The sequence below is a fragment of the Oncorhynchus tshawytscha genome, linkage group LG33 (genome assembly GCF_018296145.1).
Source record: "Oncorhynchus tshawytscha isolate Ot180627B linkage group LG33, Otsh_v2.0, whole genome shotgun sequence".
NCBI classification, from domain to species: Eukaryota; Metazoa; Chordata; class Actinopteri; order Salmoniformes; family Salmonidae; genus Oncorhynchus; species Oncorhynchus tshawytscha.
Window position 1 is genome coordinate 4,214,521 of NC_056461.1, and position 25,719 is coordinate 4,240,239.

The 25,719-nt window shown below is 44.7% G+C and overlaps 1 protein-coding gene across 2 annotated transcripts in view; it reads left to right on the forward strand.

The window, feature by feature from the left end:
* LOC112230775 (2-oxoglutarate dehydrogenase, mitochondrial-like) overlaps positions 1-25,719 on the forward strand; it is a 55,261-nt gene that overhangs the window by 19,008 nt on the left and 10,534 nt on the right. Inside the window, exons 3-12 of one of the 2 annotated variants that reach the window (XM_042311309.1) lie at positions 6,307-6,495; positions 7,042-7,144; positions 13,663-13,707; positions 20,106-20,221; positions 20,319-20,473; positions 22,171-22,317; positions 22,500-22,590; positions 22,872-23,051; positions 23,171-23,299; positions 23,397-23,576. In XM_042311309.1, coding sequence (XP_042167243.1) covers positions 6,307-6,495; positions 7,042-7,144; positions 13,663-13,707; positions 20,106-20,221; positions 20,319-20,473; positions 22,171-22,317; positions 22,500-22,590; positions 22,872-23,051; positions 23,171-23,299; positions 23,397-23,576 — 1,335 coding nt within the window. The remainder of the gene's footprint in view (positions 1-6,306; positions 6,496-7,041; positions 7,145-13,662; positions 13,708-20,105; positions 20,222-20,318; positions 20,474-22,170; positions 22,318-22,499; positions 22,591-22,871; positions 23,052-23,170; positions 23,300-23,396; positions 23,577-25,719) is intronic. The other variant, XR_006080677.1, reaches the window with a different exon arrangement.

Genomic DNA, 25,719 nt, shown 5'->3' on the forward strand with positions numbered 1-25,719 from the left:
CAGTCTCGCTGAAGGTTCCTGGGAGAGACCCGAACCCCCGGGATGGGCGACGACGGGCACGCAGGAGATTATCCAGGTGGATGGCCATGACAATGAGCTGGTCCAGCGTGAGGTCCTCATCGCGACAGGCCAGCTCGGTCTGGACGTCCGCCTGTAGCCCGCAAGGGAAACCCGTCAACAGGGAGTTGTAATCCAGGATTACAACTCCCTTATACTTTGCTTGAAAAATACCAATGTAATAAATAAATACTCTACCGTCTAATACTACACTCACTATTTTCAAAATTATATAAAATCAAATGAACACCCCCCTACTCCACTAATTACATGTATTTATTCCCACCTCATGCCATCATCCTGAAAGGATGGGACATCACCACTTAACACACCCTGTTACTCTTCTGATGTAAAGTCTCCCACACCAAAATGCCATTCTGCAGCTGCCACCACAACCTCCATTTTCTGCGACTTCCGTTCCATCCCTGCAGTACAGTTGATAACCATTACGATAAATGCTAAAAATCCAATCTTACTGAAAAGTATATCACTTTTTGGCCAGTCCTTCTGTACTGGTATATCTCTACCACTCTCACCACTCCTCCCTCTTAACCAATCTTCCTCTACTTTCTTCACTGCCTCAGTATATGACAAATTCTGCACTATTCTAACCCTGGAAACCTCAACCTGCCTTTCTCGCACTGGACATTTCTGATCCCCAGCCCCATGGGCACCCCTACAATTAACACATTCCACTACTTTCCCCAATACTACACATTCCTTTGTCTCATGCTCTTCTGCACACTTCTCACACGTTGGACCCTCCCTCCTACACACTGCTGCCACATGCCCATAAGCTTGACACCTGTAATATCGGAATGTATTCAGCACATACGCTCATACAGGATGACTTATATATCCTAACTTCACTTTGTCGAGTAAGGACCCAACTTCAAAACTCAAAAGAACAGACAATGACCCTTCTGTTTCCTCACTCTCACCACCCTGTCTGCGTCGCATCAAACGACGAGCATCACATACACCGGGAATCTTTCCCCTCAGCTGGTCAACCTGTACATCTACTGCTACCCCAGTTATCACTCCTTTCATTGGTGCCCTTTTCTTGAGAGCGAAACAATTCACTTTTCTTGCCCCAATTGGTTTTACTCTGAGCGCCTTCTCCCTTTGACCAACAGAAACACAAACAATTATTACTAGACCACTTCTGGTTACCCTCATCGATTCCACATTACTCAACTCTTTTTTTCACCCACCGTGAAACCACAAATGGATCAGCCAAAAGGCAAGAGTCCACTTTTTCCATAAACTTCACTCCTACTGTCACAGACTCATCTTTTTCCTGACCCTCGATGCATTCCTCGGTCTCCGTTAACTTCACCACACCCACCACCTCCGATACTTCACCCTCATTCACTTCCATTTCTCCTCCTGTCTTCAGCTCCATCTGCTTACACTTTCTACCATTCTTCTTTAACAAACCATCTCCCTTTTTTCCACCATTTTTATCCGACCCTCTTCTTCCCTCTCTCTCTTAGACCTCATCCCTCTCTTTTTCCAAGTATATGTCTCCTTAAGATAATACTGCAGTACTCCTGACAATCATCTTGTTCTTTCTGCTGATGCCGAACGCCTGAGCTGGGCAGGAGGGGGAGCCAAAGCGAAGGCTGGTGTGACAGTTTGAATGAACGTGTAACTGCATGTTATTGTACATCAAGATTTGTATATTGTAGAGTAGTTTTTGGCTCAATGATAGCATTTTGATCAGATTAAAATGCAAATTTTGCTAAACTTATTCAAAAGCACTCACTGTGACTGAAGAGAAATGCACTAAATTAATATTGTTTGTTTTCTCCCCTTGTGCTAAATTAGTTTAAAGGGCAATTGCACTTCCTCCTTTGGCCTCATTTTAGATTTGGTTCATTAGGAAATGCTAGCAACCATGTTTTGGGTTGGTTTTGGGGTGTGGTTTGATATGGGTGTCTCTTGTGCGTGCTCGCAGGTGGCAGAGTTAGCTAAATTATTTAGCCAATTAGCTTCAGCTAGCTGGAGTGCGACCGTGGCAAAGTTGGTTTGACTTTCGATAGCCTATCTCTGGGGCTAGTTAGGGAAATGAGACAACATTTTGTAAATATTTTAAATGGTTTCAACATTTGTACATGTGTAGTGGAAAAATAAAGACCGTGAACGATGATGAAGGCCAGTGATGAAGATGCATCGAGCGACTTGCTGGCGCCAAAGCCCAGAATGATGACAATCACAATTTATGGCATTGGTAGAATGACAGACCATCTTTGGCAATCTCAATGAAGAGACATTCCCACAGAAGTCCTAGGGTCACTGTAGCCAGGAGACATTCCCACAGAAGTCCTCGGGTCACTGTTGCCAGGAGACATTCCCACAGAAGTCCTAGGGTCACTGTAGCCAGGAGACATTCCCACAGAAGTCCTAGGGTCACTGTAGCCAGGAGACATTCCCACAGAAGTCCTAGGGTCACTGTAGCCAGGAGACATTCCCACAGAAGTCCTAGGGTCACTGTAGCCAGGAGACATTCCCACAGAAGTCCTAGGGTCACTGTAGCCAGGAGACATTCCCACAGAAGTCCTAGGGTCACTGTAGCCAGGAGACATTCCCACAGAAGTCCCAGGGTCACTGTAGCCAGGAGACATTCCCACAGAAGTCCTCGGGTCACTGTAGCCAGGAGACATTCCCACAGAAGTCCTAGGGTCACTGTAGCCAGGAGACATTCCCACAGAAGTCCTAGGGTCACTGTAGCCAGGAGACATTCCCACAGAAGTCCTAGGGTCACTGTAGCCAGGAGACATTCCCACAGAAGTCCTAGGGTCACTGTAGCCAGGAGACATTCCCACAGAAGTCCTAGGGTCACTGTAGCCAGGAGACATTCCCACAGAAGTCCTAGGGTCACTGTAGCCAGGAGACATTCCCACAGAAGTCCTAGGGTCACTGTAGCCAGGAGACATTCCCACAGAAGTCCTAGGGTCACTGTAGCCAGGAGACATTCCCACAGAAGTCCTCGGGTCACTGTAGCCAGGAGACATTCCCACAGAAGTCCTCGGGTCACTGTAGCCAGGAGACATTCCCACAGAAGTCCTCGGGTCACTGTAGCCAGGAGACATTCCCACAGAAGTCCTAGGGTCACTGTAGCCAGGAGACATTCCCACAGAAGTCCTAGGGTCACTGTAGCCAGGAGACATTCCCACAGAAGTCCTAGGGTCACTGTAGCCAGGAGACATTCCCACAGAAGTCCTAGGGTCACTGTAGCCAGGAGACATTCCCACAGAAGTCCTAGGGTCACTGTAGCCAGGAGACATTCCCACAGAAGTCCTAGGGTCACTGTAGCCAGGAGACATTCCCACAGAAGTCCTAGGGTCACTGTAGCCAGGAGACATTCCCACAGAAGTCCTAGGGTCACTGTAGCCAGGAGACATTCCCACAGAAGTCCTAGGGTCACTGTAGCCAGGAGACATTCCCACAGAAGTCCTAGGGTCACTGTAGCCAGGAGAGGTGAAGACTTATGAAACTTGAATTGACTAAATGAATGTTACTGTGTGAATTAAATTGTCATGTTTGGATTGTTTCAGGAGTTCATAAAGACCTATGAATTTTTATATATTTCATTATATTTCATAGTTCAAAGTGGAGCTATAATTGAGAAAATAGTTATATCCAAGAATGTGTGTTTTGATTTCCTGACGTTGTTTTGATGTTTTGAGCCAAAGTGATGTTAATTAGATTATGGGAGAGACTGGGATTTGGCGCTCTTGGAAGAATAAAAACTGGGATTAAACATTGACCATGGAGTCATTGGTAAACCGACCTCCTGATATACGCTTGTATGTCATAGTTTCTATGCTGTTAAAGACTTATTTTCATTGTTAAGATTTCTGGTATGTACCATTTGTTAACTGTATTCTTAACAGCGTAACTGTAATAAATCAGATTATTTTTAAATGGATACAAACCGTAGTCTTCTGACTGTGCATCTCTGAGCTGAAGGTTAACTCAATAATTGAATGTTAGGACATTGATTGCTCAATATTAGCTCTTTGTTCCCTTGCCTCTTAATAATTGCATAACTGTAAACCTAGACACGTGCGTCTTATAATATTCTGTCTCTCAACCTTGGCTATACCCACTGGATACAATTATGGGCTTATTGCCTTCAAATAAATATGGAGTCAGTACATATATTAGGGGCATAGACCCTCTACACTAATTCTCTGTATTCCTCAGAGGAAGTGAATTTCCACTATTCTACATATTTCAACTATTTATAGTTAGTTTAAGGTTTTTAAGTCCTTGAAATTCTGAGCTATTGAAATTGTAACATATTGTCCCATGTATATTGTGTAATTTACCTAAGGTCCTTAACTAACTAGCCCAATATGGATATCCAAAGATGATTTCCAAATTGATGATTTCTTGTGTGCTGCCAGCTGTGGGCAGGATAGAAACAAACCCAACCTTCATTTGTGTTGTGATGCAGTCATGACCAGAAGTCTTACAAAACAATGTTTTGGACGAGACTGACTTGATGACCAAAATTATCCTATTTCTACTTTGTAGTCAAATTTGACAGTAGAATATAAACTCAGCAAAAAATAAATGTCCCTTTTTTAGGACTCGGAACGGTCGTTAAGACACTAACAGTTTACAGACGGTAGGCAATTAAGGTCACAATTATGAAAACTTAGGACACTAAAGAGGGCTTTCTACTGACTCTGAAAAACACCAAAAGAAAGATGCCCAGGGTCCCTGCTCATCTGTGTGAACGTGCCTTAGGCATGCTGCAAGGAGGCATGAGGACTGCAGATGTGGCCAGGGCAATAAATTGCAATGTCCGTACTGTGAGACGCCTAAGACAGCGCTACAAGGAGACAGGACGGACAGCTGATCATCCTCGCAGTGGCAGACCACGTGTAACAACACCTGCACAGGATCGGTACATCCGAACATCACACCTGCGGAACAGGTACAGGATGGCAACATCAACTGCCTGAGTTACACCAGGAAAACACAATCCCTTCATCAGTGCTCAGACTGTCCGCAATAGGCTGAGAGAGGCTGTACTGAGGGCTTGTAGGCCTGTTGTAAGGCAGGTCCTCACCAGACATCACCGGCAACAACGTGGCCTATGGGCACAAACCCACCGTCATTGGACCAGACAGGACTGACAAAAAGTGCTCTTCGCTGACGAGTTGCGATTTTGTCTCACCAGGGGAGATGGTTGGATTCGCGTTTATCATCGATGGAATGAGCGTTACACCGAGGCCTGTACTCTGGAGCGGGATCGATTTGGAGGTGGAGGGTCTGTCATCGTCTGGGGCGGTGTGTCACAGCATCATCGGCCTGAGCTTGTTGTCATTGCAGGCAATCTCAACGCTGTGCGTTACAGGGAAGACATCCTCCTCCCTCATGTGTTACCCTTCCTGCAGGCTCATCCTGACATGACCCTCCAGCATGACAATGCCACCAGCCATACTGCACATTCTGTGTGTGATTTCCTGCAAAACAGGAATGTCAGTGTTCTGCCATGGTCAGCGAAGAGCACAGATCTCAATGCCATTGAGCACGTCTGGGACCTGTTGGATCGGAGGGTGAAATGTCCGGGAACTTACAGGTGCCTTGGTGGAAAAGTGGGGTAACATCTCACAGCAACAACTGGCAAATCTGGTGTAGTCCATGAGGAGGAGATGCACTGCAGTACTTAATGCAGCTGGTGGCCACAGCAGATACTGACTGTTACTTTTGATTTGCCCCCCCCCTTGTTCAGGGACACATTATTCAATTTCTGTTAGTCACATGTCTGTGGAACTTGTTCAGTTTTTGTCTCAGTTGTTGAATCTTATGTTCATACAAATATTTACACATGTTAAGTTTGCTGAAAATAAACGCAGTTGACAGTGAGAGGACGTTTCTTTTTTTGCTGAGTTTTTGTTTCTGACTCATATCGATACCACATAAGTTGTTTTTTAGGGTCAGTTGCTCTTTAACGTTGGCTTGGCGACCTAAGATCAATAGATAATATTAGGCAATGCAGTTGGTAACTACCTGGTACCAAATGGTGTTTTGTAGTGGTGCTAGGTTTTAAATTAATCCCAAAGAAGCAAAAGTAATTCATAGGCTTTCACTGTGTAATTACCATTTTACCATGTCATTTATTGGTAAATACCTGGCATACCTGGATTGATGGTTTTCTAACCAAGCCCTCTTTCTGTTCTTTTGTCTCTCTCTCTCTCTCTCACTCTCACTCTCACTCTCACTCTGCAGTCATGGGATATTTTCTTCCGGAATGCCAACGCGGGGGCGCCACCAGGCGCAGCCTATCAGAGCCCTCCTCCTCTGGGTGGTGCTGCTCTGGGATTGGCTAACGCCCAGGCGATGGTCGGGGTGCAACCTAACGTGGAGAAGCTGGTGGAGGACCATCTGGCTGTACAGTCGCTTGTACGAGCATACCAGGTACTGTACACACACACACACACTGACACACTGAGTGTTATACCTGTGTTTAGGAGGTTCCTCTGAACACACACACACTTATGCACCTTATATTACACACACACACACACACACTGAGTGTCATTGCACTGTATGTGTCTAGGTGCGGGGGCACCACATAGCCAAGCTGGACCCTCTGGACATCAGTGTTGTAGACTTTGATGAGGCCCCAGTAATGGTGGGCTTGAAAAAAGTTGGTGAGAAATGTCCGCCTGCCTCGCCTCGCTGCCGTGTGTGTGTGTGTGTGTGTGTGTGTGTGCCAACTCTGATTAAGCTACTAATTTTTTTAACCTTTCTGATTGATTGTCTTACTTTCTTCTTCCTCTGTTCTCCCTTTGTTTATTCTTTATCTTACTCTCTTTTTCCCTCCCTCTTGCTTTCTGGATTTATTTTGTCTTTCACCTCTTTTTGATTTTTCTTTCCTCCCCTCTTTTGCGGTTTCGTTTATTTTTCATATTTGAATTTGTCCCTTCCCTTCTTTCGAACTTACCCCCTGCCCCCCTGTAGATTCGGGGTCACCACGTGGCACAGCTGGACCCTCTGGGCATCATGGCTGCCATCGACCCAGGCCCTCCCCCCTCTGACATCATCACCTCCAATGACAAACTGGGTGAGGAGAGGAGGGGAAGGGTTAAGGGGTAATTGAGACTGACAGGTTTTAGGCCTTAAATATAGTCTGTCGCCACATACTGTATCTAACCCTAACCCACACCCCTATCCTCACCCTCCACATGGTTTAACCCACCTGTCACCAGCCTGTCACCCAACTATGTAATTTCCTTAGCGTGTACTATAACACACATGCTGCTTCTTCTAGCAGTATGGTAAACTATATATTTGTCTGTGCTAGTGTTGCATATGCCATGGGTAAATATTGCATGCCGCCATTTTGTTTCATTCATTCTCACTCACATTTAGGGCACAAAGTCAGATTGTCACACTGTTAAACCATGGGATCTAGTTATGTCTCCAGTAGGGATGCACAATATATCGGGGAACATATCAGAATCAGCCGATATTAGCTAAAAATGGCAACATCGGTATCGGCCAGTCAAAGCTGACGTGCATACCTATATAATGTAGGTAGATGATGTAATGACGCCCGTAAAATTTTGCACTACACGTGCAACACATCATTCCTATCCTAGCCCACAATGTCTGCTGTGTGGATCGAGCAGTCAACAAGTCGAGCAGTCATTTGAAAGAGTAAGAACATTTCAGCGAGACAACTCAAAGACAAAATCCAATAATGCCAAGATAATGGGATTCATTGCCTTTGACAATCAACAGTTCTCTGTCGTGGGTGATGTTGGCTTTTGCCGACCGGTCAAGCACCGGTACATGTTGCCCTACCACAGTAATAGCGTCACTGCTATTAGCTTCACGACATACTATGGAAGGCCGTTTGGGTCAATGTTGTGTGTTCTGAATTTGCACGTGCAAGCCAAGAGCCACCACTACTATCAGTAGCACTGTCAAAGCTGTACAAAAAAGTCTGCAAACAAGCAAACACCGGCCACGAACGATGTGTTTACAATACCGTGTTGGTAATAAAGCATTATTTGTTCAACTGCAACTTCTGGGGTAGCTAGCTTTAGCCTGGTACCTAGCTAGCACCAATACAATCAACCTGAAAACAATGACCAGTAGAAACTGCAGTCATTTTCATTTTTCTTAGCAATGATTTAGGAATCCTTGTGAGTAAATATTAGCAAGGTAGCCACTTGTTGTTCAACTATTGAAATTGAACTTCAGTTCATGAAAATAAATAGCTAGCCAGCTACTTAACCCTGTTGCCCAAAGCTAACGTTATAAGCAGCCAGCTAGCTTCACCTGGCTAGTCAAGCTCGATCGGACCGGGTACCCCAGGTAATCTTAGGTTTTATTTCCTACAGTCGGGAGGAACTACTGGATATAAAAGCAACGTCAACTCACCATCATTACGACCAGGAATACGACTTTCGCGAAGCGGATCCTCTGTTTTGCCCACCACCCAGGACAATGGAGTGGATACCAGCCGGCGAACCAAGACAACGACGCCGTAAAAGAGGCAGACGAAGCGGTCTTCTGGTCAGGCTCCGGAGACGGGCACATCGCGCACCGTTCCCGAGCATACCACTCGCCAATGTCCAGTCTCTTGACAACAAGGTTGATGAAATCCGAGCAAGGGTAGCATTCCAGAGGGACATCAGAGACTGTAATGTTCTTTTCTTCACGGAAACATGGCTCACTGGAGAGACGCTATCGGAGTTAGTAGAGCCAGCTGGTTTCTTCACGCATCGCGCCGACAGAAACAAGCATCTTTCTGGTAAGAAGAAGGACGGGGGTGTATGCCTTATGATTAACGAGACGTGGTGTGATCATAACAACATACAGGAACTCAAGTGCTTCTGTTCACTTGATTTAGAATACCTCACAATCAAATGTCGACCGCATTATCTACCAAGAGAATTCTCATCGATCATAATCACAGCCGCATATATTCCCCCCCAAGCAGACACATCGATGGCCCTGAACAAACTTTATTTGACTCTATGTAAACTGGAAACCACATATCCTGAGGCTGCATTCATTGTAGCTGGGTATTTTAACAAGGCTAATCTGAAAACAAGACTCCCTAAATTCTATCAGCATATCGGTTGTGCTACCAGGGCTGGTAAAACCCTGGATCATTGTTATTCTAACTTCCGCGACGCATATAAGGCCCTCCCCCGCCCTCCTTTCGTTAAAAGCTGACCACGACTCCATTTTGTTGCTCCCTGCCTATAGACAGAGACTAAAACAGGAAGCTCCCACGCTCTGGTCTGTTCAACGCTGGTCCGACCAATCTGATTCCACGCTTCAAGATTGCGTCGATCACGTGGATTGGGATATGTACCGCATTGCATCAAACAACAACATTGACGAATACGCTGATTCGGTGAGCGAGTTCATTAGAAAGTGCATCGGCGACGTCGTACCCACAGCAACTATTATAACATTCCCCAACCAGAAACCGTGGATTGATGGCAGCATGCGCAAACCACTGCTTTTAACAAAGGCAAGGTGACCGGAAACATGACCGATTACAAACAGTGTAGCTAATCCCTCCGCAAGGCAATCAAACAAGTTAAAGCGTCAGTATAGAGACAAAGTAGAGTTGCAATTCAACGGCTCAGACACAAGAAGTATGTGGCAGGGTCTACAGTCAATCACGGATTACAAAAGGAAAACCAGCCCCGTCGCAGATCAGGACGTCTTGCTCCCAGACAGACTAAACAACTTCTTTGCCCGCTTTGAGGACAATACAGTGCCACTGACACGACCTGCTACCAAAACCTGTGGATTCTCCTTCACTGCAGCTGACATGACTAAAACACTTAAATGTGTTAACCCTCACAAGGCTGCAGGCCCAGACTGCATCCCCAGCCACGTCCTCAGAGCTTGCGCAGACCAGCTGGCTGGTGTGTTTACGGACATATTCAATCAATCCTTATCCCAGTCTGCTGTTCCCACATGCTTCAAGAGGGCCACCATTATTCCTGTTCCCAAGAAAGCTAAGGTAACTGAGCTAAACGACTACCGTCCTGTAGCACTCACTTCCGTCATCATGAAGTGCTTTGAGAGACTAGTCAAGGACCATCACCTCCACCCTACCTGACACCCTAGACCCACCCTAATTTGCTTACTGCCCCAATAGGTCCACAGAGGACGCAATCGCAACCACACTGCACACTGCCCTAACCCATCTGGACAAGAGGAATACCTATGTGAGAATGCTGTTCATCGACTACTGCTCAGCATTTAACACCATAGTACCCTCCAAACTCGTCATCAAGCTCGAGACCCTGGGTCTCGACCCCGCCCTGTGTATCTGGGTACTGGACTTCCTGACGGGCGCCCCCCAGGTGGTGAGGGTAGGTAACTACATCTCCACCCCGCTGATCCTCAACACTAGGTCCCCACAAAGGTGCGTTCTGAGCCCTCTCCTGTACTCCCTGTTCACCCATGACTGCGTGGCCATGCACGCCTCCAACTCAATCATCAAGTTTGCAGACGACACTACAGTGGTAGGCTTGATTACAAACAATGACGAGACGGCCTACAGGGAGGAGGTGAGGGCCCTCGGAGTGTGGTGTTAGGAAAATAACCTCATACTCAACGTCAACAAAACAAAGGAGATGATCGTGGACTTCAGGAAACAGCAGAGGGAGCACCCCCCTATCCACATCGATGGGACAATAGTGGAGAGGGTAGTAAGTTTTAAGTTCCTCGGCGTACACATCACGGACAAACTGAATTGGTCCACCCACACAGACAAGTGTGGTGAAGAAGGCACAGCAGCGCCTCTTCAACCTCAGGAGGCTGAAGAAATCCGTCTTGTCACCAAAAGCACTCACAAACTTTTACAGATGCACAATCGAGAGCATCCTGTCGGGCTGTATCACCGCCTGGTACGGCAACTGCTCCGCCCACAACCGTAAGGCTCTCCAGAGGGTAGTGAGGTCTGCATAACGCATCACCGGGGGCAAACTACCTGCACTCCAGGACACCTACACCACCCGATGACACAGGAAGGCCATAAAAATCATCAAGGACAACAACCACCCGAGCCACTGCCTGTTCACCCCGCTATCATCCAGAAGGCGAAGTCAGTACAGGTGCATCAAAGCAGGGACAGAGAGACTGAAAAACAGCTTCTATCTCAAGGTCATCAGACTGTTGCCATCAGACCACCACTAACATTGAGTGGCTGCTGCCAACATACTGACTCAACTCCAGCCACCTTAATAATGGAAAAATTGATGTAAAAAATGTATCACTAGCCACTTTAAACAATACGACTTAATATAATGTTTACATACCCTACATTACTCATCTCATATGTTTATACTGTACTCGATACCATCTTGCCTATGCCGTTCTGTACCATCACTCATTCATATATCTTGATGTACATATTCTTCATCCCTTTACACTTGTGTATATAAGCTAGTTGTTGTGAAATTGTTAGGTTAGATTACTCGTTGGTTATAACTGCATTGTCGGAACTAGAAGCACAAGCATTTCGCTACACTCGCATTAACATCTGCTAACCATGTGTATGTGACAAATTAAATTAAATTTGATGTGTTGTGAAGCTAGCCACAATAAGGATTAGGCACAACAGTGGAATTTGCGGTTTGTCTTCAAAATAAAAGTACCTCTTTGAAAGTGATGCAGAAGGTTACAATAGTGGACTCATGCCATATTTAGACTAGATAATGTTAAACAAGGTTGGAATGTGAAGCAATGAAATGGGGTTTCAGTCTACTCGGTGACACCCACAGAAAAGTTTACGCCAATATTAGCTTTATAGTTCTTATCGCGGACTGTGAAATCACCTCCCCAGTCAGCCTATTGTGTGTATTGACATTCATATTGCACTGTACAGCTTTACCTAATGATTGGGGATCAATGAATTGGGGTATCAGTCTACTCAATACCCAAGATATTTTTCCCAATGTCCTCCTCAGAGTTATCAGACTCCAAAACATCTACGCAGTATTGTTTTTCCTCTGGAATGGGGTTCAATGCACATGACAATAAATGTGGTTCAATTCACAGTTGTTTCAGAGTCCCTGCAGATAAGAGCTACGATGCTAATGTTCTCTGGGTGTCACTGAGTAGAGTGATACCTCATGTTATTGAGCCACAATCAATAGGTAAGGCTGTACAGTGAAATAAGTATGCCCCCAATGCAATTCTAAAGTATAATACAGCCAGTGTGATTTCAACAGATGTTTGTGAAATTAAGAAATTATTATTTTTTGTGGATTTTATATAACATCATTCCAACCTTGTTTAGCATGACCTATTCAATTATGAAACAGATTATGTCGTTTTGCTATGTTTTTGGGGAATAACATTGTTTGCATCCATCAGCTAGCTAGCTTTTTTTATGACCAGCACTGTAGATGCGCGAGACAACTTTACCAGCATCATAGCATACGTATGGATGAATCGTTGTGACATATGAAATACGAGTGATAGTATAATCAATGTGTATTAACTACGTTAAAAAAATTATGAACACGTTAAATTATTATGTGAGGTGCAGTCATATTCAGGTCCTGATTGGTCAACAAGCTTATTTGACACGGCATCCAAACGACAGTGTGTAAAACCTTTATTTAACTAGGCAAGTCAGTTAAGAACAAATTCTTATTTACAATGATGGCCTACCCCGACCAAACCCGGACGACGCTGGGCCAATTGTGCGCCACCATATGGGACTCCCAATCACGGCAGGATGTGATACAGCCTGGATTCGAACCAGGGACTGTAGTGACGCATCTTGCACTGAGATGCAGTGCCTTAGACCGCTGCGTCCATGTGTGTGTGTTAACTATTTAACTGTACTAGAATGCTTAAAACGCAGCTAAAATTTTAAATATCTGTTATCGGTACCGGTATCAGGTTTTTTTGGCAAGGAAAATATCTGATATCGGTATCGGCCAAAAATGTCATATCGGTGCCTCACTAGTTTCCAGGCATAGTGTTATCTAATCCCCCTTCCTCCTGCCTGGGTAATCTCTAGGTTATGATCTCTGACAGAAAATGGTCACTGAGAGTGTGTGTGCATGTGTGAGTGCATATGCGTGTGTGTCTGTACTGAAAGGGTTACATAGTTTTAAAAAATGTGATTACATGGAATTTACAGTTGGCCTATTGCTAAGTGGTGTTGGGGTCATAGATTTATCTTCTGCACTCTTAGAAAAAAGGGTCCCAACAGGGTTCTTTGACTGTCCATAGGATAACTCATTTTAGATCTCTTTTGGGTTCCATGTAGAACCCTCTGTGTAATGGGTTCTACATGAATCTCAACAGGGTTCTACCTGGAACGGAAAAGGGTTCTTCAAAGGCTTATCCTTTGGTTCTGTGTGACTCAAACTGGTATTGTTGAGCTTCAGTAGTGTGTCTGACTGGCTGTCACTTTTAGCTGATGTCAACAGGGCAATATCCGGGTTTGTGTGTGGGTTTGAGAGACATCTGTGGGTGTGCACCAGAATATGTGTGTGTGTTTGTGTTCGTGTGTGTGTGTCACCAACCTCTTTGTGTGTACGTTCCACTAACCCATATGTGTGTGTCTCTCTCTGTGTCCCCCAGACCTCTCTGGGTATAAAGAGCGCCTGTATGATCTTACTGCTGAAGGTATGGACACAGCCCCTAGACTACAATATACAGGATCCTTTACTTCCTTTTTAGCTCTGCTACAGCTCTGCTGCTGCTGCGGCCTGGTTCCAAACCCATACCATGGCCCTGTCTCTACGTACTTGTTGTCTATGCCCCTAAGACTACGCTCTCAGATGGAGAAGCAAGGGCCTAGGGATCAGGTCACAGTATTGGTTTTCGAACTGGACCTAAGGATTTCTCTGTAGCTTTCAGGTGATATTTCCCAAGTCCCACTGATGAGTGATGATAGGATAGTTCCCTAGTTTTTATCTTTTCTTTTATCTCTCGGTTGCTCTGTGTGCAGTTTATTGTCGAAGAAAAGTAGTCCCAAGTTTCTTTTCCTGAAGTAATCACGATTAATAGCATTGGGCCAATAGTCAAAAGGTTGCTGGTTCGAATCTCAAAGCCGGCTAGGTGAAAAATCTGTCCATGTGCCCTTGAGTAAGGCACGAAACTCTAATTGCTCCTTGAAGTCGCTTTGGATTAGAGCGTCTGCTAAATGACTAAAATGTAAATGTGTGTCCTCAGGGTCAGTGAGAAGGCTGTGTAGACATGTCTCTCCGGCTGCCTCAACACTTTCACTTGATTAGATTTAATCAGGGTCAGTGAGAAGGCTGTGGAGACATGTCTCTCCGGCTGCCTCAACACTTTCACTTGATTAGATTTAATCAGGGTCAGTGAGAAGGCTGTGTGAGAAGACATGTCTCTCCGGCTGCCTCAACACTTTCACTTGATTAGATTTAATCAGGGTCAGTGAGAAGGCTGTGATTAGACATGTCTCTCCGGCTGCCTCAACACTTTCACTTGATTAGATTTAATCAGGGTCAGTGAGAAGGCTGTGTAGACATGTCTCTCCGGCTGCCTCAACACTTTCACTTGATTAGATTTAATCAGGGTCAGTGAGAAGGCTGTGTAGACATGTCTCTCCGGCTGCCTCAACACTTTCACTTGATTAGATTTAATCAGGGTCAGTGAGAAGGCTGTGTAGACATGTCTCTCCGGCTGCCTCAACACTTTCACTTGATTAGATTTAATCAGGGTCAGTGAGAAGGCTGTGTAGACATGTCTCTCCGGCTGCCTCAACACTTTCACTTGATTAGATTTAATCAGGGTCAGTGAGAAGGCTGTGCCTCAACACTTTCACTTGATTAGATTTAATCAGACATGTCTCTCCGGCTGCCTCAACACTTTCACTTGATTAGATTTAATCAGGGTCAGTGAGAAGGCTGTGTAGACATGTCTCTCCGGCTGCCTCAACACTTTCACTTGATTAGATTTAATCAGGGTCAGTGAGAAGGCTGTGTAGACATGTCTCTCCGGCTGCCTCAACACTTTCACTTGATTAGATTTAATCAGGGTCAGTGAGAAGGCTGTGTAGACATGTCTCTCCGGCTGCCTCAACACTTTCACTTGATTAGATTTAATCAGGGTCAGTGAGAAGGCTGTGTAGACATGTCTCTCCGGCTGCCTCAACACTTTCACTTGATTAGATTTAATCAGGGTCAGTGAGAAGGCTGTGTAGACATGTCTCTCCGGCTGCCTCAACACTTTCACTTGATTAGATTTAATCAGGGTCAGTGAGAAGGCTGTGTAGACATGTCTCTCCGGCTGCCTCAACACTTTCACTTGATTAGATTTAATCAGGGTCAGTGAGAAGGCTGTGTAGACAGACATGTAGACATCTCCGGCTGCCTCAACACTTTCACTTGATTAGATTTAATCAGGGTCAGTGAGAAGGCTGTGTAGACATGTCTCTCCGGCTGCCTCAACACTTTCACTTGATTAGATTTAATCAGGGTCAGTGAGAAGGCTGTGTAGACATGTCTCTCCGGCTGCCTCAACACTTTCACTTGATTAGATTTAATCAGGGTCAGTGAGAAGGCTGTGTAGACATGTCTCTCCGGCTGTGATTAGACATGTCTCTCCGGCTGCCTCAACACTTTCACTTGATTAGATTTAATCAGGGTCAGTGAGAAGGCTGTGTAGACATGTCTCTCCGGCTGCCTCAACACTTTCACTTGATTAGATTTAATCAGGGTCAGTGAGAAGGCTGTGTAGACATGTCTCTCCGGCTGCCTCAACACTTTCACTTGATTAGATTTAATCAGGGTCAGTGAGAAGGCTGTGTAGACATGTCTCTCCGGCTGCCTCAACACTTTCACTTGATTAGATTTAATCAGGGTCAGTGAGAAGGCTGTGTAGACATGTCTCTCCGGCTGCCTCAACACTTTCACTTGATTAGATTTAATCAGGGTCAGTGAGAAGGCTGTGTAGACATGTCTCTCCGGCTGCCTCAACACTTTCACTTGATTAGATTTAATCAGGGTCAGTGAGAAGGCTGTGTAGACATGTCTCTCCGGCTGCCTCAACACTTTCACTTGATTAGATTTAATCAGGGTCAGTGAGAAGGCTGTGTAGACATGTCTCTCCGGCTGCCTCAACACTTTCACTTGATTAGATTTAATCAGGGTCAGTGAGAAGGCTGTGTAGACATGTCTCTCCGGCTGCCTCAACACTTTCACTTGATTAGATTTAATCAGGGTCAGTGAGAAGGCTGTGATTAGATTTAATCAGGGTCATGTCTCTCCGGCTGCCTCAACACTTTCACTTGATTAGATTTAATCAGGGTCAGTGAGAAGGCTGTGTAGACATGTCTCTCCGGCTGCCTCAACACTTTCACTTGATTAGATTTAATCAGGGTCAGTGAGAAGGCTGTGTAGACATGTCTCTCCGGCTGCCTCAACACTTTCACTTGATTAGATTTAATCAGGGTCAGTGAGAAGGCTGTGTAGACATGTCTCTCCGGCTGCCTCAACACTTTCACTTGATTAGATTTAATCTGCTTGGCTGGATTCCCACCAGTCTCTAGTAAAACAAGTGACAGAGTGTTAGAGAATACTGCCTTGTTGAATTTTTATTAACACAAGGTCATATTAGGGAATAGTGTGTGCGCGTGTGTTTGTGTGTGTGTGTGTGTGTGTGTGTGTGTGTGTGAGTGCGCTGGGTGATAGTGTGTGTTTTATTAGGTCAAATCCTGTTAAGTAACCCAGTGAGCTGGCTGACTGAACCTGAACCTCAGATCCAGTGGCGCCTTGCCAACCTGTTGCTGGCACACGCACACATACTGTTTGGCCCTAGGGGGAGCCCAGCTGGGGGGGGGGTGAGAGAGAAAGAGACTGAGCATTACTGTGTACACGTGCACATGTGTGTCTGAGGACATTCTGGGCTGTGCCGAGTCAATCCATTGAGGTTTGGACTGTTACTCGTACACCTACTAGGAAATCACACACACGCTATAAGATTCCTTCTGTAATAAAACGTGTATTATACACGTATTGGCTAAAAGTATAGACTTTGACCTATAGTCGTTCTGTTAAAGTAACTGTCCAGTGAAAATATATCTTCTACAAAATAATATTCTGTTAACTCATACCCAAATAATGTTGTTGACTCATCCTATACTCGCATTTGTGGCCAAAGCATAAATAATAATACAATTAAAAAAACATTTCAAAAACCTCAAACTTGTATCTCAAACAGACCATTTCAGAAATACCTGCTATTTCCGAATAGAACACGCTGTCATGTTGGCTCATTGGCTGAGCTGGCCAATCAGCGGTCTACTCGCATGAATATTTTTAATGGCGGGTATATGCCTACACCATTCTGTTGTTAGGGGTACGCAGTTCGCCCACACCATTCAAACACCTAAATGCTGCTTTTGGAAGGAAAACTATTTCAATCATATTGTAAATAACCATAGGTAATATGTTATAGAAATCTGGAAACACTGGACAGTTACTTTAACATAACAGAAACAGCTGTTTAGATCATCAGTGCAGCACTGATGCTAGCGATGCTCCTAGGCTTTACACACTCAAGCATTACAGACATACAGTGTCTTCAGAAAGCATTCACACCCCTTGACTTTTTCCACATTTTGTTGTGTTAAAAATTGGGATTAAAATGGATTTAATTGTAATTTTATGTTAACGATCTACACAAAATAATCTGTATTGTCAAAGTGGAAGAAGAATTCTAACATTTGTAAAGAAAATTATGAAAAATAAAACACTAATATATCTTGATTTACTCCTGATTTATTTAGGCTTACAATAACAAAGGGGTTGAATACTTATTGACTCAAGACATTTCAGCTTTTCATTTTTAATTAATTGTGACTGACCGGTTCGATTCGATCTTATGTAGCAACCTTACATTGCATAAAAGATCTTACATTGGATAAAAGTAGAGACTCAGAGCTAGAGCATGGTATATCAGACACTACAGATTAGGAACAATGGGCAAGTAATTCTGCTTTGAAAGTTGATAAACTTGTTTCCCCACTTTTGAGAAAATGGCCCTTGAATATTTTGGTACACCTACTGGACAGCTCTTCTTTGTCTACACCCATTCAGCATCATTCACACCCACTCAAGCCTTAGTCCCACCCATCTCTTTAAGGATTCACATGTGACTCCATATGCTAAACAGAGTGAGTACGGTCGTTGTGTGCTAAACAACCAAAGATTTCAAGACTAAGTTAGCGTTAAGTTAGCTGGCTAGCCAGCTCAAATAATGAGCATATCATATAGCTGACAACGTCTTAACTTTAGCTCATTTGTATTCATTATTTCAGGAAAATAAACTCACAATAAGATCATTATTTACAAGTCAATGGCAAGCTAATTACAGAAAATAGCTTATGGTTGTGAGTGTGATTAAAATAAAATCAGGGAATTCTACCAGAGAACTTGAACACCGTCTCTTTGGCCTAACGTTATATCCTAATTTGACTTTGGTGCATGTCATGTTGTTCTTCACATTACTGTCTCTGGTAAACACACACTATATCAAGTAAAATGTAAATGTATTTGTCACATTGCACAGGATACAGAAGGTGTAAACGGTACAGTGAAATGGTTACTTGCATAGTGGAGTATTTTGTTTAGCTAAACAATTAACCATAGTCCCAACTCATAACGTTACTACCCTGCATGAATCTGAAGGTAGCTAAAGCTAACCAACTAGGTTCAATGTTAGCTAGTTGGCTAACATTAGGCTATTACTAGCAATGCTCTGCGATACGAATAATATTACTACACACAAGTAACGTTAGCTAGCGAGCCAGCCAGCTAGCTAGCTAGCTAACAGTACGCTTTAACTTGCAATGAAAATGACTTTCTGACAAAATTAGAAATATATAATATCTTAAAATGTAGATAGATAGACCGTCTTAGTCGTATACATGGATGAACGCTTGTCCCTCTCTGTCACAGATAGTTGCCCTTAGTTTGAAGATGTAATCCAGAGACAGGTGTGTTATATAACAGCCTTCTGTGTGTTCTCTTTTTGACTCCCTCCACATATTTGCAATCAAACACCAGAATCTCCTTAGCTAGCTCTGTTTCCACCGGACATTCCACTGATTTCAAGACTCGGTCCTCCAGAAAGTGGAGATCCAAACTCATCTCTCGGCATGTCCAGCCCATCCATTATCTCAGCCAATCATTGCTAGCGGGAAAGTTCCTGTCTTTTTCCATGGCTAAACCAACTAGGCTCGTAATTTAACCATTTTATTTGTACATACAAGTTTGTTATTAAGGCACATGAAAGTTTATGTTTCAGAAGGCATTTCTGCCCAAAAATGCATTTTGATAAAAATGTTTACGTTCCAATTCCTCTCCTGTGAAGTAGTGAAGTGTGACATACAGTATGCCTCGTTTCCTGAAACAAGGCCCAATTTCTAAACTTTTTTATAAACATAATTCCACTTTGACATTATGGGCTATTGTGTGTGTAGGCCGGTGACACAAATTCGCAATTGAATCTATTTTAAATTCAGGCTGTAACACAACAAAATGTGAAAAAAGTCAGGGGGTATGAGTACATTCTGAAGGCACTGGAGTGGGACTCTGCTGACTCTGAGACAGCCTTTCACGTTCACGCCATTCCCTGCCACCATTTTGTATTTGCATCAACACTCACCCCTTCATTCCAGAAAAGGAATTGTTTTTGTCACCCCTCCATCTCTCCCCACCACCCCTCTTCATCCTCCTGCTGTTTCTTTTTCTCTCATATGCTCTGTCTCTCCCGTCTATCTCGTGTAATGCAATAACCCTGTGGCCATCAAACTAACCAATCAATGTTGTGCTTTTTTTAGATGTCTGTATAACTTTGATATTCAAATATAGAGTGGGTTTCATTCTGATGTTTAAATGAGCCTTCCTTCTGTATGCCCCCTCTCTCCCACTAATTCCCTCTCTTTCTGCTTTTTCCATCTCTCTCTCTCTTTCTCTAACTCTCTGATCACTTCTTCCTCTCTCCATTTGTCTATTATGTTTTTACACCCCCCATCTACTTGGTAACAATGGCAGAGTTCTATGGTCTGGATGAGTCCGACCTGGACAAGGTGTTCCGGCTCCCCACCACAACCTTTATAGGGGGCAGCGAGAGCACTCTGCCCCTCCGAGAGATCATACAGCGCCTCGAGGTAGATCCGACGCATTGCACACACTCACTGCTTGCAACAAAAACTCCCCACACACATGCGCACACACACAGACGCACTGACCTCTCCTCTCCTCTAGATGGCGTACTGTCAGTCCATTGGAGTAGAGTTCATGTTCATTAATGACCTGGAGCAGTGCCAGTGGATCAGACAGAAGTTTGAGAGGCCAGGCATCATGCAGTTCACCCTGGAGGAGAAGAGGACCCTGCTAGCCAGAATGGTTCGATCCACCAGGTCTGTAAAAAATATTGTGTGCATATTTACCTATTGTTCAGGTTACAAAAAATGTCACAAAGAATAAAAGGAATTCCTTTACGCTGTTGTATGCTCCCGCAGTTTATTGCATAAGCATATTGCTATTACCACATTTCTTGTGCTATGATATGTTTAGTGTGATGCTCATAGCTGGACAACATACGACACTTCCTCATCCGCAGATGGCAGCAGCAACCGGTCGAAGTGATGTGCTCTGCCAGGAAGCCTTACATTTGACATTTTAGTCATTTAGCAGACGCTCTTATCCAGAGCCACTTACAGTTAGTGCATTCATCTTAAAAACCTCTTAAGGATCGTACCCTTTTTTAAAACATTTTCGCCTAAAATGACTTACCCAAATCTAACTGCCTATAGCTCAGGACCCAAATCTAACTGCCTGTAGCTCAGGACCCAAATCTAACTGCCTGTAGCTCAGGACCCAAATCTAACTGCCTGTAGCTCAGGACCCAAATCTAACTGCCTGTAGCTCAGGACCCAAATCTAACTGCCTGTAGCTCAGGACCTGAAGCAAGGATATGCATATTCTTGATACCATTTGAAGGAAAGCAATTTGAAGTTTGTGGAAATGTGAAATGAATGTAGGAGAATATAACACATTAGATCTGGTAGAAGATGATCCAAACCAAAAAAAAATGCGTTTCCTATTTGTTATTCCTTTCATAATCTTTGAAATGCAAGAGAAAGGATATAATATTGGAGTTTAGATGCAATTTAGATTAGCAGTGTATGTGCAAAAGTTTCAGATTGATTCAGTGAAGCATTGCAATACTGCACAAAAAATCTGCCCAAATGTGCCAAAATAGTCAATTGATACATTTTCAAGTACATAACTATAGAGAACATACAAAAATGATATGGTAATAAAAAATGTAAGTTTACACACTCCCAGGAAGGTCATACATGATGAAAAATGAGCATCCCTATAGAAAAGACATTAACCTTCACACATCTAGATGGCCGGTCGGGATGGGTGTGGGGCCAGAAACAGCAGGGGTTCAAACTTTAGAACCCAGTTAATCAAACAAAGCTATGCTACATTTTATCTCTGGAACCCTCAGGATGACAAATCAGAGCCAGATTACTGAATGTAAAGGCATTGTTTATCTTCAGAGGTGCAAGTGTTACTTCACAAAAGCCTTCATAATTACTCAAGTGTCCTCCTCTCAGTGAGAGAGGACCGAAGCATCTCAGACGGCCTTTTGTTTGTTTCTTTGTGTTAGTTAACCTCTTTAGTTGGGCATGCCTTTTTGTAGGTTGGTTTTTGTACATATATTTATTTTGTCACCATGAACATGAATAACCTTCTTGGTCTGGCCAAGAGGTTAAGACGGAGCTGGCCCTGAACTCGGTAAGTTTGCTATCTCCTGGGTACATGTACATACAACATGGTCCGGACACTTCTATGTTCACACTAAAGCACACAGCTAGTCAGGTCACAGAACAATTAGGCAAGCCTAGGTCCCCTAGACAAAGTGAGTATAGTGTAACAGAAGGTTGTCTAATCGATTCCGTAACACTTACACCTATCAAATCCTCTCAGATCTCCTCAAATGCACAGAGCGAAAGGGCTATTTGAAATTGTGAATAGGGTTAATTTCTGGACTTGGTGACATAGGTTTAACTTCCTGTTTAACTTCCTGTTTCCTGTTGGCAAGGTTTGAGGAGTTCCTGCAGAGGAAATGGTCATCAGAGAAGCGTTTTGGCCTGGAGGGCTGTGAGTCTCTCATCCCGGCCCTGAAGACCATCATAGACAAGTCCAGCATGAACGGAGTGGAGAGCATCATCATGGGCATGCCTCACAGGTACTGTTACCACAGAAATACCAATCACAGGCTGCCCCACAGGCAGCTTGTTCATGGAAACACCAATCATAGGCCCCCTTACAGGTACAGTTACCACGAGCACACCAATCACAAGCTGCCCCATGCATAGCTGAAAGTTGTTCTCCCTCTCTCCACCCTTCTCTCTCGCTCTATCTCTCCAGGGGGAGATTGAATGTGTTGGCTAATGTGATCCGTAAGGAGCTGGATCAGATCTTCTGTCAGTTTGACTCCAAGCTTGAGGCTGCTGATGAGGTAAATCCTACAGCTAGCAGAGAGCAGGGTCCTGTTCATTAACCACCAAACGGGGAAAGAAATAACTGAAGCAGGGAGGGATTTGTCCAATAAGAAACACAGATTTTAATTTTCTGTCGCAAAAAAATGTCAAATGTTGTCCATTGCGCACCCTAAAGATCACGACTCTGGTAACACAATATGGAAAGTGAATAACATTTTAAAAAATCTTCCATATCAGAAGCTAAAGAAAATTAAGAAGTTATACTCTTACAATTCACCTGCCCCTCTCCCCCCCTCAGGGTTCTGGAGATGTGAAGTACCACTTGGGGATGTGGCACCGGAGGATCAACCGGGTCACTGATAGGAACATCACACTGTCACTCATGGCTAACCCTTCCCACCTGGAGGCTGTGGACCCAGTGGTGCAGGGCAAGACCAAGGCTGAGCAGTTCTACTGCGGGGACACAGAAGGCAACAGGGTAAGTACACACACACACAGGCAGACAGACAGACTGTGTATGTATTTGTATGTTTTTGGGTTTCTGTCTGTCTGTGTGTTTGTGTGTGTATTTATATTTCTGTTTGTGTGTATTTCCAGGTAATGTCCATCCTGCTCCATGGTGATGCAGCGTTTGCAGGCCAGGGGGTTGTCTATGAGACCTTCCACCTCTCTGACCTGCCCTCCTACACCACACATGGCACTATTCATGTGGTGGTCAACAACCAGGTGACACATGCACGTGCGCGTAGGCACACATGCATGCACACACACACACACCCTTCCCTTAATTTAACTTCCTTCTTTTCTCTCTCCCTCCCTGTAGATTGGTTTCACCACCGACCCCAGGGTGGCGAGGTCATCCTCTTACCCTACAGATGTGGCCAAGGTGGTGAACGCCCCCATCTTCCATGTCAACGCTGACGACCCCGAGGCCGTCATGTACGTGTGTAATGTCGCCGCCGAGTGGAGGGCAACCTTTCACAAGGACGTAGTCGTCGACCTGGTGAGTGTGTGTTTCCTGACCAGGGTGGTGTTCATTAGGCATGAAACAGAGGAAAACAGGCTGAAACAGGGAGGGACGCGTGCGTGTGCATGCGTGTGTGTGAAAACTAGACGTCACATTCTTGCTTCCTCTGTCCTTGTTTCCTCCACTCCATGCACCTCCTCTAAAGTGGGAGGAACCTTCCCACCTCTCCCCCAATGTGTTTTGAGAGGGTTGTGAGGAATGGAGGAAACAAGGGGAGAATCTCAATTGCATTTCCTTCATTCCTCACATCCTCTCCCCTTGCCCCCTTCTCAAAACCCATTGGACAAGAAGGTGACAGAGGAGGGACCTCTGACCTTCTCGTCCAATGGGTTTTGAGATGGAGATGAAGAGAGAGGATGCAACGAATCAAGGAAATGCAATAGAAATTCTCCCAAGGACATAGGAAGCAAGTATTTGACAGCTATTAAAATGTTTTGACAGTGCCAGAAAGACTGACTAGACACTTGTGGAGATCTGAGAGGGATTGATGGGTGGTGACATGGTGAGAGCTCCATCTTAACCTCTGATAGGCTTAGTGGAATTTTGGTGGTATTGCTTACACCTGTTCATTTCTCTCAGATCTCCACAAGTGTCTAGGGGTAGGGGCTAGGGATTGTTTCTGGACAGGACCCACAACCCTTAGGGTGTGAGGTGGACCTACAGCACAACACTTGAGGCATTGGTTGGATGTTTAATTCCATTGCTATACACACACAGATTTTCACAGGTGTAAGCTGGACACACCCACAGCACCCTATCAGGCTGATCAGACAGGTAAAACAGGATATATTTACATGTCTACTATTCAAACCCTTTCTTCATTCAAATCAAATTTGATTTGTCACATGCGCCGAGTACAACAAGTGTAGACTTTACCAACAGTGCAGTTCAAGAAGAGTTAAGAAAATATTTACCAAGTAGACTAAAATAAAAAGTCATTATAAAAAGTAACACAATAGGAATAACAATAACGAGGCTATATACAGGGGGCACCGGTACAGAGTCAGTGTGGAGGCTATATACAGGGGGCACCGGTACAGAGTCAATGTGGAGGCTATATACAGGAGGTACCGGTACAGAGTTAATGTGGAGGCTATATACAGGGGGTACCGGTACAGAGTCAATGTGGCGGCTATATACAGGGGGTACCAGTACAGAGTCAATGTGGAGGCTATATACAGGGGGTACCGGTACAGAGTCAATGTGGAGGCTATATACAGGGGGTACCGGTACAGAGTCAATGTGGAGGTTATATACAGGGGTACCGGTACAGAGTCAATGTGGAGGCTATATACAGGGGTACCGGTACAGAGTCAATGTGGAGGCTATATACAGGAGGTACCGGTACAGAGTCAATGTGGAGGCTATATACAGGGGGTACCGGTACCGAGTCAGTGTGGAGGCTATATACAGAGGGCACCGGTACAGAGTCAGTGTGGAGGCTATATACAGGGGGCACCAGTACCGAGTCAGTGTGGAGGCTATATACAGGGGGCACCCGTACCGAGTCAGTGTGCGGGGGTACAGGTTAGTTGAGGTAATTTGTACATGTAGGTGGGGTGAAGGGACTATGCATAGATAATAAACATCAAGTAGCAGCAGTGTACAAAAGGGAGTGGGGGTGTCAATGTAAATTGTCCAGTGGTGATTTTATTAATTGTTCAGCAGTCTTATGGCTTGGGGGTAGAAGCTGTTGAGGAGTCTTTTGGTCCTAGACTTGGCGCTCCGGTACCGCTTGCCGTAGCAGAGAAACTGACAATTTTATTGGCTTTCCTCAGACACCGCCTATTGTATAGGTCCTGGATGGCAGGAAGATTGGCCCCAGTGGTGTACTGGGCCATTCGAACTACCCTCTGTAAGCGCCTTACGGTTAGATACCAAGCAGTTGCCACACCAGGCGGTGATGCAACCGGTCAGGATGCTCTCGATGGTGCAGGAGTAGAACCTGGATCTGGGGACCCATGCCAAATCTTTTCAGTCTCCTGAGGGGGAAAAGGTTTTGTTGTGCCCTCTTCCCGACTGTCTTGGTATGTTTGGATCATGATAGTTCTTTGGTGATGTGGACACCAAGGAAGTTGAAACTCTCGACCCGATCCACTACAGCCCCGTCAATGTTAAT